At 40.2% G+C, this 13,809-nt stretch overlaps 1 protein-coding gene across 1 annotated transcript in view; it reads right to left on the bottom strand.

The window, feature by feature from the left end:
* KBTBD12 (kelch repeat and BTB domain containing 12) overlaps positions 1 to 13,344 on the bottom strand; it is a 33,042-nt gene extending 19,698 nt beyond the window's left edge. Inside the window, exons 1-3 of the mRNA XM_063411980.1 lie at positions 12,275 to 13,344; positions 11,059 to 11,329; positions 7,770 to 7,920 (exon numbers count right to left, since the gene is read on the bottom strand). Coding sequence (XP_063268050.1) covers positions 7,770 to 7,920; positions 11,059 to 11,329; positions 12,275 to 13,344 — 1,492 coding nt within the window. The remainder of the gene's footprint in view (positions 1 to 7,769; positions 7,921 to 11,058; positions 11,330 to 12,274) is intronic.
* Positions 13,345 to 13,809: the final 465 nt, after the last annotated feature.

Genomic DNA, 13,809 nt, shown 5'->3' with positions numbered 1-13,809 from the left:
CAGGACTGTGTTTAACTGATGCTCCTGGATCTATGGGCAAAAAGGGTGGGTGGAGGCCTCAAGTGATGCTGCTCAGGATGATCAAGACTTGTTAGTGACCTCAGGGTTCTGACAGTGTTATTCTTTATCCTATAACTGAGTCACAGTTATAGTCACAGTTATGTCAGATCACAATACCAAGCAACATGTGCTCTTAGTGCATGTTTGAAATTTTATCAAAGAAACCTGAGAAACTGGGAAAAAAAAAAAAAAAAAAAAAGGTAGCCCTTCAACGAGCAAATGAAATCCACTATTTGTCTCCCATAAAGTAATTTATTATTAAATTGATCTCTGGAATGTACAGTGGATTTAATAGTGCTAATCTCTTATGTAATGTTCCCCTTCATTACCAGCACTCAAGCTGAATCTCAGCAGTTACATTTCTCTCTCATTCTCTGCTAAGCAGGGCTGTGTAGCTGGTGTCTCAGAGTCTCAGAGAAATGAGGGAGCCATAAACCAGCCCTGGCAGGTACTTCCAACGCGGAAACCAAGGAGCACTGTCATCCTTTGGTAACCCACAGCACAGCAGATGAGGTAATAGCTTGTAGAAGACGAGGGCAAAAGATTGATTAGAAACAGGGCTGTTAAAACTGATTACTGTCTTCCTAAGGATAGTCAGTGTTTCAGATTCAGCTCCTTCTTTCCTCATAAAATGCCTTTTCTCACTTCCTTTGAAAATACCTAAGTGTGTAGAAAGCAGTTTCAATCTCATCTATTAGACCAATTTATTTGCCTATTTTTGCTCCTCCCTGCACATCGACACTTTGGAGGCTGTTGCACAGATATAAAAGCTCAGAATCAGACCCATAAGCTGCTACTTGTCAGAAATCCAAAGCATATTTATAAATAGACATGTTTATTTTAAAAGAAAATGTTATTCAAATGCACAGTTAATACTCAAACATGAAAGCTATAATGTCTTCTTTCAGCTCCTCCTACACACACTTTCTTTTCCAGAGAGACCCCAAAGTACATATTCAAATAAGTATTTTATGATCAAGACATTCAGTATTTAATTGAACCTCATTTAACTGTTTAAAACTTAAAAAAGGCTTACAGCAAGATCCCAGGGGGAAAAATCCCAAGTTGTAAGAGGTAGGATGCCAGTCTGAGGAGGATAAACAAAAATTCTTTGGCTCCTAAGTCTTCTCTAATAGGATTTCTCACTTAAGTCCTTCGATAAATTATTATTTATAAAGCAGGAATTATACAGCATAAAAGCAACACATGGTTAAAACTATCACAGTGATACAAATTTTTTTTACCAGTGACCTGTATTTCAGAGACACTAGTTCTACAGAGTGTGTTTTATCATAAGTAAAGAATATGGCATTCAAATGGATTCATTTGGATAATTTTTCCTAATTTGTATGTTGGCTGTGATATGTTTTCAGAGAAGTAGCTAGAAAGGATATTTTTTAAAGTGAGAGATTAAAATGCATGACCTTAAATAGAGCCTTCCAATCTGGTTTTCTTCCAAAAGTGTCTCAGTTGCCTCTGTCATTAAGAAAACAATAGTGCTCTTTCTTGGGCTTTCCAACGAATATAGTTATGTTCCTGGGAAAATATGGGGAGAAAGAGCTGAGACCAGTGAAAAGAGATGAATAGGAGAAAGGATTTTGAGCCTTAGGAAATGCTGTTCATTTACTTATGAGGATTATGTATGGTGTATAAATAGCATGAGATTCTCTAGGAACATTACACAACAAACAGACAATAATTATTTTGCTGGATTGCTTATTAAGACACGCGGTACAAGTTCTTGAACAATACTCAGACCAAAAGCTCTGATCTATTTCTCATTTTCCTTCCATCAGTGTGACTCCAGAATAATTCCATTTAAGTCATTAGGGTTTTACATGCTGGAGCTGGCAATTAGTCTGGGAAGGGCTTTTGGACAGTGACTGCATACTCTGTGCTGTACCAATAGGACTTTTCAGAAATTAACACTTCAAAGGCTAAGCATGAGATTCTGATCTGGGTGAGAATAAAATGATCTTGACACAACACAACTGCCATTAGCAGACTACTTACTACAGATTTATACCTACATGGGTGAGAACAAAAATTAGACTTGTACATCTATCAAAGAATCTGCTACTTCACCTTATTCAAAGCTAGTATTCCATCAATTCTTTCTGCTTCATATTTATGATAGAAATTGTATTTATACATCACAGACATTAGAGAGGATCAACTTTCTCTGCAATGAGTTTTCATCTATGCTCTTGAGTTCCTCGGTGTCCTGACACCTGTGTAAGAGATCCTGCTGGAAAGAGCTGACAACCTTACTTCATTTAAGGACTTTGTTTTTAAGACTTGCTTGAAAGAACTCTTATCTCTCTGCATCACTATGTGCCCAGCTAGAACTATCTCTTTATTTCATGTTTTTATTCCTGGGAAGCAGGGTGTGGTCCTCCAGGCATACAAAAATATCTTGCATTTATCTGTTTCCACCTTGCGTCCTTTCCTTTCCTTTCTCTGCCTTCAGCAGCCCTAAGTGGATCTCCTTAGCTGGCTGCAGACTGCAGGATGCCTGTGGAGATGATGCACCTCAAAAGGAACAAGAATGGTAGGAGAAGTGAGAGACACCTGTGGGAATCCAAGCAGTGCCATTCAATGCTTCTGAATGGCCCCTTCACTGAGTGTCCCCTGACTGGGCCTGCACAGGAGCCTGTTAGATGTCCAAGTTCTGTGCACACACTTCACCATGACAAATTTCCATTAGGACTGGGGAGGGTATCAATAGCAGAAACTAAACAAAAGTGTCTCTCTCATCTATAGCACAGAAGTTTAGTCATTATGCCTGAGCTATCTTTGAGGCTACTACATGAGAACAACCTATGAGCTATGATCCTCTTCAGAATGTGTCTTTTTGCACAAATCACCCTTGACTCTTTCTAGACTCCCAGAGTGCCTGACACTCCTTATGAAGTGGGGTGATGTCCAAGGGCATCCACAGCTCTGGGGAGCCTGCAGTGGTTTTACTACCTTCATGACATCTGCTATTCTTTGCTCTGTCACTATCAACCTCTATTCTTTCCATTCCCATTCTCTCTTGAACATCATCTGTGTGATCAAGTCCCACATCAGCCAGAATCAGAACACATTCACTGCCTTCCTCTCAATGCCATAAATTGCCTGTTCCCCTGGCCAGGGTTACCATCACAATTGTGTCCAAAGGGGAACTGGACCCACCTCACAGCTCATCAGCCTGAGAACTCACAAGGTGACAAGAACCTGTCACCACAGATAAACTGTGGAACTTAGCTTTTCTGTATGAGGTTTAATTACAGTTGGCAAGTGTGAGTTTACAGCCAGAGATGAGGCCATGTGTGGTGTCTGCAGAGTAAGATGCCACTATAATGTCTGTATCACTGTTTCCACTGAGAGTTCATTTAGAAATTGCTTCATCACTTTGAGAGGTCTTAGAAAATGCTTTAATCTCTCCACAGAGTTTTCAGACTGTGATGGTTAACATTAAATAACCACATTGTCTTCTTAATTTTAACAGCTAAAGCTCCGTTTCCACCCATACTCTTGCAGGTGGATTTAAATCAGCATATTCAAAGGCAGAATTTGTTGACCAGTCATTTTGGGCTCAGACTTGTCTTTCAATTAAAAAATTAGGTGTAGTATTATTTGACTTCCCAAGAAAACAAGAATTATGCAATTCCTCTAACTATATGTGAGTTCTCTTTCTACATTTACATAGCTTACATAGCTTTTGTGCCTTTTGGACAGTTTCAATTAAATTTTGAAGATTTATAGATATTAAAGTTCTTGCAAGGTTTGTGAAAACTGGCAATGAGGAGTTTGGGAAAACAGCCCAGACCTAGGTCAAAATGTCTTCTCTGCAATTGATATTTCTGATACCTGATGGTAAGTAATCCGTAATGCACTTGCTGCAGTTACACCTTGAGCGGGCAGACTATCAGAAGGGAGACAGGCTCAGAAATGTAATGGTAAAATCTCAAAATCTTCAGATTTCTCAAAAATCTCAGATTTCTCCACAATCTACTGCTTGGAGCAGCGTGTGAGCTTAGTTACCCTTGGTATTAACCATGAGCAAGTTTGTCCATTACAGTGAAATTACCCCAGATCTACACTGTTAAAACTCAGAACAAGCACTGCTTTTATGAATGTTTAGTTAGATTTATTGGCAAGAGTGAAGGGTCCAATGAAGCAGACTCTTAAACTAAGCATGAAGAGCATTGGTTCCCTTAGGAATAGGCTCAAATAAAGACGGCCATGGGAAGGTGGGTGAACCAGCAAAATGATAGAGACAGAGCAAAACCCTGTTACCACCCATGTGCAGATCAGATTGTAGCAAAGATTTTCTCTCCCAGGAGCACAGAATTACTGATGTTGGCCAGCAAGTAAGAAAGAATTAATAGTGTTCAGCTCCCTGAATACTGCAGCACTGGCTACTACACATACAAAATCAAGGCTTTTTATTTTTTCAATTAGCAAAATGCTTCTGAAGGTCAATGAGACCATGAACTTTCCTTAATGACATTTAAAATGGCATTTTTTATATTTAAGGCTGTGTTTTGTGTTCAATCTGTACATTTCATTACTGTAATTGCTCACATATGCTTCTTGCTTTGTGAAATTCTGAGGGAAGAAAATGCATACTGTTTTTCCCATTAACCACTCCTTTTCCTTGTGCCGGTGTCAGGCTTGCTGTGAAGAAGACTGTCAATTTGTTTTATCACGTGCATCCCCAGGCGGCTGCTTTTTTCTGCTCCCTGATTCCCTGTGTCATCACAGCCTTTGAGGTCTTGATCTTGGGGAGCTTCTTACTGAAACGCATGAATGCTGCTGTTCTCTTCCCAACTATTCCATTAGAGCATCAGTGTCAGTATAAATAATTATATGTATTTAACTTTTTACAAAGCATGAAGTCTCCACGTTTTCAAAGCACCTTTGAACCTGGGCAGCCAACACTCTCGTTATTTAACAGCACACTGACATTCTCTATCACTAACCTTTGACAAGGGACAATGACACGACTTTCTGTTTGTAAAACTCACTTTTCCATATGGGCTTCTTTAACCCTTCCTCCTAGTTGTGCCTATGGGCCTTTCTCAAACCACTTAAGAGAAAGACGTTTCTCTAAAAGAAGACAAATGCAGCATTAAAGCCACTTTCCTCTTCTGCTTCAAAGACACATTTCCTGTATAGCTCCCTGCAAAACACTTTCTGTATTATGAGCCAGAAACAAACTCTGCTTTATCCCTAGTATGTAAGAACCCAGACAAAGCTGGAACACCCTGATACAGGAGTTATATTAAGCTGATAAGACTGTATTTTTGTGTTCACTTTGATAAGCTTGTAAGCAGGGGTAGTTTGAAGCAGAGGGGTTTGAAATGTTCTGAGGTCTTGACAGAATTGCTGCTTTCTTCATGCCTAAAGCTGCCCATGAGACCATGGGAGCACGGAAGGGCATGAATCACTCACAGCCCACCTGTAGATTGACTGGATGAACTTTTTCCCCCACTTCTCCAAGAACTTTCCAGTCATATATCTATCAACAATAAGATTTTGGGGCAAAAGATTTTGAGATAGGTAGGAGATTATTGAACTCATTTCCACAAATTGTAAAACTTTTGGTCAAAGTACTATTTTGAAACAAAAACCAGTAAAGGATTCAATCAAAAATTGACAAAATTATTAATTTTTTTTTAATATGTTTTGTTGAGGTAGGTGGAAGAGAAGAATTCACTGACTTTTATTAGGAGACACTCATGCTGTTGGTTTTGGGAAATCAAAATTTTCTTTATCCTTATGTCTTTCCTTCACGATTGTGGTAGTTTAGCCGGGAAGTGATTTTTCAGGAAGTTATAGCTTAACAAACCAATTAGAAAAAGATACGTCTGCGTGAACATCCAGGGGTTAAACATCGGAGGCTCCTAGAGAATGGCCCTTTTTCCTTTTGGCCTCACAAGAAGTAAAAAGGCAATCTCAGCTCCCTCCTTGCCGGAGGCGGGACGGCCTGGCCTGGCCTGGCCTGGCCTGTCCGGGCTTTTTACGGGCCCAGTGACTCCCGGGCCGGGGAGGGAAGAATATAGCCCGGCCCGGCCCGGCCCGGCCCAGATAGGGTTTTTAGCAGCTGTAAAACACCCTGCTGCTTCCCCCTGCTGGGAAGGAGCCGGCCTGGGGCCTGGCCGTGGCCCTGGGCCCTGCCCCCTAGCAAGGGGAGGGAGGGGTGTCTGCAGCCTCTGATGGCAGCTCCGAGCTTGGCCTCTCCGGCGGAGACCGAGGGGTGGGAGCAGGGAGCACGCACCTGCCAGGCCCCTCCGAGATCTCTCGGCCTGAAATTCTTCCCTCCCCATCCCCGCGGCTTTTGAAAATCCTAGAAGCTGCTGCCCGGCAGAGATCACATAACCACCGGAGGCCTAGGCAAATTGAACTCCTTCCTGGCACCAGATCCCACTTTCAGAGCACCGGCCCTTCCCTGAGTGAGAACACAGTGATTGAACGTAGAGAAGATACAGCATGAAGTCATTGAAAGAGAGAGTAAAAATACTTTTTAAGAAGAGGGGTTGGGAAGTTTACCATTTTAAGCTAAATTTCTCATATCAAGCCAGAGTATTAAACTCTATATGTAAATTATCCCTTTAAATCATAAGAAAAATATGCATTTGAGGAAATAATTGTTTAGATTTGTGGATTTTAGCAAAGGTGTCTGTAATGGACTGAGTAATATTAATTTAGAATCTGTGATTCTGATGATCCCATGAAATGCTTAAACAAAGAAAGATGAGAAGCCCTCTGCACCAGTGAAGAAGTAAGAAAACATTTCTGTTCCTTGAGATGAAAAATCCTTTGCCTTCAGAGTTGTTCATCTTTAAAAAGTGACACCCCAGTATACAGTATGCTTAAGTCCATAGCCTATAAGCAGCTTAAGAAACTACTAATGAGAGGGGAGTTCACAGAAGCCAAGTTTTTCCCAAGTGGCTGTTTTTGTGACAGTTAAAACCCACAACAGAACTGTTCTAGGTTGTCAGTGGGGGAAATTCCATGTTAAAATAAGAGAGAGACTCCTCTCCCTAAAGAACAGATAAGAGATTGTTTTTTAAATAGTAAACCTGAGTAAAAATCATAAGTTTTATCTCTTTATGTTGTTTATAAGAAAGTAAATACTTGTGGGGGAAGAAGGAGTGTTTTAAAATTTTCATTTTGATTCTTATTTCCTTCTTCTAGTGTGTGTTAATAAAACTATCTGATTACCTTTAAGTTAGGCCTTGTTTTGCCTTTTTCTCTTAATCCTATCTCATAGCAGAAAAGACACTTAAATAACTGCACTAAATTTAGTAAACAGAATTCAGCGAATGTGAAACCACTACAGTGATACTGCATATATTCCTTAGCATTTCACTGCTCACCTGTGAAATGGTGCTTCAAGGCTTCTCTACTCACCTTTTAAAATTCATTATTATATATGGCACACACTGATACCTCAAAGAAAAGTATCTTAAAAAGTGATGTATCTTTGTTGCATGAATCCAGAACACTCCACATTCACATAATTTAATCTACATAAATTACAGAAGGAAGAAATAATGTGGGGAACAAGTAACTTTAGAAAGATACTCTCCATTTAGTACAAGGTACTTTTTCCTACAGTACATAACAAAGGGTGAGATATTTCACTTCACAAAGGCAAATTGCTGGAAAGAAGAAAAAGTCATGGTGCTATCTGTTAAAAATCTGTTTCCTCTTACCCAAGACATAAATCTCCCTGTTGACTACGGCTGTGCTGAAGCGGTACTTGGAGAACTTCATTGGAGCTCTTTCCGTCCATTTGTCTAGGCCTGGGTCGTACTGAAATGTTCTGTTACTTAATCGATCCGGCTCCTCGTCAGGCAGATCCATCTGTATGAAATATGACAGCCAGATAATAATACAACATTTGGAGCCCTCCACATATGCCTGTAGGCAATTAATCACAGTAGACATCTCAGCAGATAAATAGCATAAACACATCAATTACAGCTGCTGGGGATTGTATGCCCTGGGGTTTAACAGCACCCATGGCTAGTGGCTGGGAGTCTGCTGTAGAAGGCGAAGGAATAAGTGTGTATCTATGTCCTGCAGCAATAGAGCCAAGGACTTGGGTACTAACAATACACTCAGGGTTAGGGTTAGGGTTAAGGTTCCCAGCTGTGGAAGAACATACCCCCTTCCACAGGGCTGCTGTACAGTCCTAATAATAATGACAGAAAACCAGTCTTTCTTTTTTTTCCTGCTAAATGTTGAAATCTCTTTTCACTATTACTCACACTGTACCATGAGTCTCAGTCAGGTACTTTGCTGAACTTTCTCAATCCTATATTGATGTATTTATATATATTTATACATCTTTTCCTAGTAAACATTTGCATGTTTATTTAGTCAGCCTAACCATAGTGATGTTGTTTAACAACTGTAACTTCAATAGTTTTCATAATAAGCTCCTAACCCCTCTCTGTATCTTTTTTGCCATAACACTTTTTATACTCACTCCTACTCCTCTTGTTCTCTCTAGTCTTCTTCCCTCTTCTCTGCCTGTCTTATACAATGCAGGGGATTCAGATGCTTTTTTTGTGGGTACAACACCCTTGAATGTTAGCAGTGGGATGTGGAGGGAGGATTCTAAAATATTTTGGGATGGAAGTTTTCACATAGAGAGAGTGAGAATGAGAGAACTACTTTGCTTGCTTGTGATGATGTTACATGTGTCCTTGTTTTCTTGTTACTTTTCTTTCCCAAAAGACCTTTCCAACAATAATGTCATGGACAAGATAGTAGGAGGCAAGCTAGAGAGTAAATTTAAAGCCCCTTGGTTATTCCCTGTAAGTGCCTGGGGCATGTTCTTTCTCTGTGGTAAGTGTGAAACACTAATTTATTCACTGAAAGAGGGGTATTTGAAAGCTGTGTATTTTCAGCTCAAACGAAACATGTACTTAGGAGAAGGTATCACTTGACATGCTGTAAATTCACATCCAACCTCATTTTTGTGGTAACATTCTCCTTGGAGTGCACCCTGTTCCCTCTGTGTACAGAAAACATAACTTCTAGCAGCTCTTCTCTGTGTCTCAGGGGTCTGAAATCTTTCTCTCAGCCTTACCAAACACTTTTCTCCATTTTAACAACCCCCAGTTACCAAGGCTGGAATCACTTTGGGTTTTAACTGCACTGGGATCAGGGACCAGATCAATGCTGAGCAGAGCAGCACTGCTGTGAGCAAGTCCTTGCCCCCTTAGCTGTCATTTTATGTCCTGGCTTGACTTTGTCTTATTTCAATTACAAAGCCTGAGTGGGAAGAGAACATGTATTTATCTCTGTCCTGTAATGGACACATGCATTTAGGGCACTCTGTCAGTGCTGTTGTTAGTGTTTGTTCAGGATTGACGGAACATTCAGTGCTGCTCCAGCACAGGGACAGCCCCTGGTTTGGCCAGCTCATTTGCTTTCCCAGTGCAGCTGTGGTAACCCCACATATACAATCACTACATCTGACAGGGGGAAGATAGATGGTACCAGAAGAATTCAGCACTCTCTAGTGCTGGTCTTAAAGCACTTTTTTTGAGAATTTTAGCTAATTTATTCTGGTCTGTGTAGGTACACCATAATCTTACAAAGCTGTGGGTTTTGATCAATTGCTGTTAATCTGCTCATCCCAAACCTATTTCTGTATAAACTCAGACACCCATGCATTGTTACTGATAGTACTGGTAGGCAGGTATCCACTTTAGGTGACTTTTAAAAACATTATTCTTGGCTCAATATTCCTGACTTATGCTTCTAAGCCACTTTTCCCTCTCACAATCTGTTCTGGAAAAAAGCTTAATAAAGCTGGTTGTCTGACTTCAACATCTGCCTTTGTTATATGACATATCTTTCAAGTTCAAGTTTTTTTTTACAGACAGATTGTTTCTACATTAAATGTTTTTTAGTTCTTTACTATTTTAGTTCTTTACTATATTAGATACCCTTGCAGAGTTGTTTCTGTATCAGAAATACTCTCTGGACTTTTGTTGCCTCCTTGGGACTCCCGCACTCAAAATATTTAAAGAGGTGGAGGTCTTGTTAGCTGAATGCATCTCACATTTAAATACTTTAAACAGTAATTTATTTTAAGAGGATAGAAACCATTGAGTTGTGATGACAGTCTGAACATATTGCAGTGAGGATTATAGATGCTCCACTTCATTGTCAAATGAATGTGGGGCTTCTTCCTGAGCACTCAAATTTAAAATTCACCAAGCAATAAATAAAAATGGGCTAAACTCTTAAAAGAAGATATTTGGCACTGGGAGCAACCGGAGAGAGTGAGTACTGCCCTTGACATGCATCTTCCTTGTAGCATAGCTCTGTATACTCTCTGTACTACTGAACATGAATCTGTGGCTCTGCTGAAAATCCCTCTAAAAACTTTACATGGCCAAATAATGCAACAGAAATAAATAAATAGATTGGTTAAAGGACTCTGTTTCCCAGAGAATGCTTTGACTTTTCTTTTAAAATGTAATGTAGTGAAAATCAAATAATTTAACTTTAGTTAACCAAGAAAGCTTCCTGAAAAATCGAGGTGAACTTTAAATGTCATATATAAATCTATCCCTGAAGTGTACCTGTGTACACACTTTTTGAAGACATGGCAGAGTTAAGGGTCCCTGTATGATTAAATGCATTATTTATTATGTCTAGAAAAATTAAGAGATGGTAAATAAGGAATAGAAAGGATGGAATTTTAATGACAAAGGAGATGTATTTTAAACTCTTGACCACCGTCCACATCTCTGTGAATAAAAACCGCCCTTCCTGAAGTTGGTATTTACAGTGAGGACGGCATAGATGGATATTATTCTTCTTCACGTGTTTGGTTTTCCTACAGAATATGTTTAATCAGAAGAATGTGAGGAACTTATTCTTCTTGGTGTATTTTCCCATGCAAGAAGCACTGTAAAATTACACTACAGATCTTGTTAGTGCACAAAGCAAACGAAGCAAATAGGCACAATTCTCAACCTGTGGTGTCCATCCACCTAGCACATACAGCTTGTCCTGCACTGTCACCACCATGTGGCAGGCCAATGGTACTGGCAGAGGTGCCGTGCTTCTCCAGGTGCCTTGCTCCATGGAATACTTCTCCACAGAGTTTGTGACCAAATACTGATTTTTCACTTTCATTTGCCCTCCTATTACATAGAGGTCGTTGTGGACAGTGCCCAGTGCGTAGAGCTCGCGAAGCTGAGTGGTGCACAGACTGTGCCAAAAGTGGTTTCCTTGCTGGTGGTATCTGTAAGAAAATCCAGAGTTGTAAGTGCCCTGGTTCACCCAGGTCCCCATCAATCTCTTTGGAAATGTTACCCCCTTTAATTGTCAGTGTTTACTCAGTACAATGACAAGAGGAGGTTTCTCCTTCACAGAGAAGTTATAAAGTCAAGCCCAATGTTTGCAAGATCAAGCATTTTAATGTGAGGAATCCTAGATGTCCTCTGAAAGACATTTGACCCTAATTAAGGTAAGAAGTCACTTATTTCTGCATGTGCTGCTCAATCACAGTTTCTACTGAAATTAGTGGGAGCAGTGAGAACTCAACACTGCTGAAAAGCAAGCCACTTCACCTGCCTCACTATGAAATTATTTCCTCAAATGTATGCATTTGCATTTAAAATGCTGTCACCATTTAAAAATTTTATCTTTAATCCAGAAAACGTCTGGTTTTCTTCAAAATGTGTGCATCTGAAAAAGATATGAGTAAAAACAGAATGAGGTTTTTCAGCTGTTAATCAATATCTTTAACCTGTGAAGTACTATCATCAACATCACCAGAGAAGCATGTTTTCTCTGTGTTGCTGGGCTCATTGGATCATTCACTTAGCTCATTTCCCCCTGCTAATGACCTAGAAAAGAGGTATCCAAGGAAAATACTGAGATTTGGGTAAGGAGGATATAAAATCTACATGCATTGATCTGATTGAGCCCATTTACTCAGAGATACCACAAGAGTAACTCCTCATTCTTTCAGGAGAAGAGGTGTCAAGATTTGGTTGTGTGTCTATAACTCAGCTATGAAAATAAGTTGTGACAAATTGATTAAAGTAATCAAAATCTCTAAGAAAAAAAAAAATCAAATAAAAAATGCTTTGTTCAATGGTCTTTTTTCTTTTTTGTCCCCAGGGACATTATTTAGATTTAAACTTTTTAAATAATCGGGGGATTTCTGACAGAGGGTACACACCTATAAATTTCAATGTTCCTGGTCCTTTGTCTAGACATTTTGACGGCACTTGCTTCACCTGCCACAATGATATCATTTTTCTCAGTGACAACACCAGTGCAAACACATCCTAAGCCCTCTCCATACTTCGGGGAGGAAATGAAGTAGGTCTTTCGTGTCGCAGGGGCATAACAGAAGCTGGCATCTGCATAGCTGCCATGCCTGGACCTGATGCCAAGGGAGTTGTTGCCGATGCAGAGCAGGAGATCCGTCATCTCCATGCCATATCGCAGGCTGAGGGAAGGGTGACTGGACAGTTGGATGGTTTTCAGTGCTTCTTCGAACATGTCATTGCATTCTAAATTGCACAGAATAATCGTGTTCCTTTTCTGGGCTTCCACAAGAAATGAGGGGCTGACAAGTTCCAGTCTCACTTGCTTGAGGAGCTCAACAAGGTGTTCTGAACGTGACTCTCTGCTGTGCTTGACCCATCTAATGACGAGGTCCAGAATGCTTTCCTCCCTGGAAATATTCAGATCAGCTGATTTGATGAGAGTCATCAGCTGCTGGAATTCAATCTCTAATATTTCTTCCTGCAAGCTCACCTCAGCAAAATGCTGATACATGTACTTCCTCGCTTTGTCACATAAATCTTCTGCCCCAATGTGGTTTGCAAAGTAGTAGATGCCTACACAGTTGGAAGCATCCATATGTTCTGTCATGTACTTCTGACACATATTGCAAACCTCTTCCATCTGCATGAAGTAGGCAGCCAGGGCGACAGTCTGCACATTGAGTGTGGTGAGGCACAGGTCCGCGCTGTACATGTAGTGCAGGATCACCGACACACTCTCAGCAGAGATGTCGTGCAGCACCACTTCCCTCTGTGTGCACTCTGCCAAGCCACATGTGAACATGGCTTTGAAATAGGCACTAAAGGCAGCCAGCACCACCTTATGGCAGGGGAATTTCTCACCTTCTGCGATGAGCACCACGTCAATTACCTGTGTTGATTCTTTCATTCTCTTTACTTGCTCCAATAAAATCAAGCTATGGTGCTGCTTTCTATTCTCTTCCGCCTTGCAATTCATGGTTGATCTCCAAACTTCCTCTCTTTAAATATCCTCAGAACTCAAGGTCTTCTTCGGGAATGTTTCTAGAGGTAGAAGCATAATATTGTCCAATAAGAACAAACAAATGAATTTTGCTATAATTATCTAAAGTTAATCATCTGTATGATGTGATATGTATCAGTAGTGTATAAAAATTGTGCAAAATTATGCTGAGGTCTCAGGTTCAAGGCCTCCAAGACAAAATATAAGAAAAATCTACCCTTCAAATGACCTTCAGTATTCAATACCTACCCACAGGTTCTGTGATTATTTAAAGACAATTACAGACTTCCCTTCAAAGCAGCCTTTTTCAACTGCCTTCTCCCTCTTTTCCCTGATCCTGATACAGAACCTGTAAAAATTGAATTGCGAGAGTCAACACAGTGTTGTGGGTAGATGCAGCTTTTATTCCCAAAGACTGGAGTAAGTGGAACGAAGCAACTT

The sequence above is a fragment of the Prinia subflava genome, chromosome 14 (assembly GCF_021018805.1).
Source record: "Prinia subflava isolate CZ2003 ecotype Zambia chromosome 14, Cam_Psub_1.2, whole genome shotgun sequence".
Taxonomy (NCBI): Eukaryota; Metazoa; Chordata; class Aves; order Passeriformes; family Cisticolidae; genus Prinia; species Prinia subflava.
This window is presented reverse-complemented; position numbering and strand designations above follow the sequence as displayed.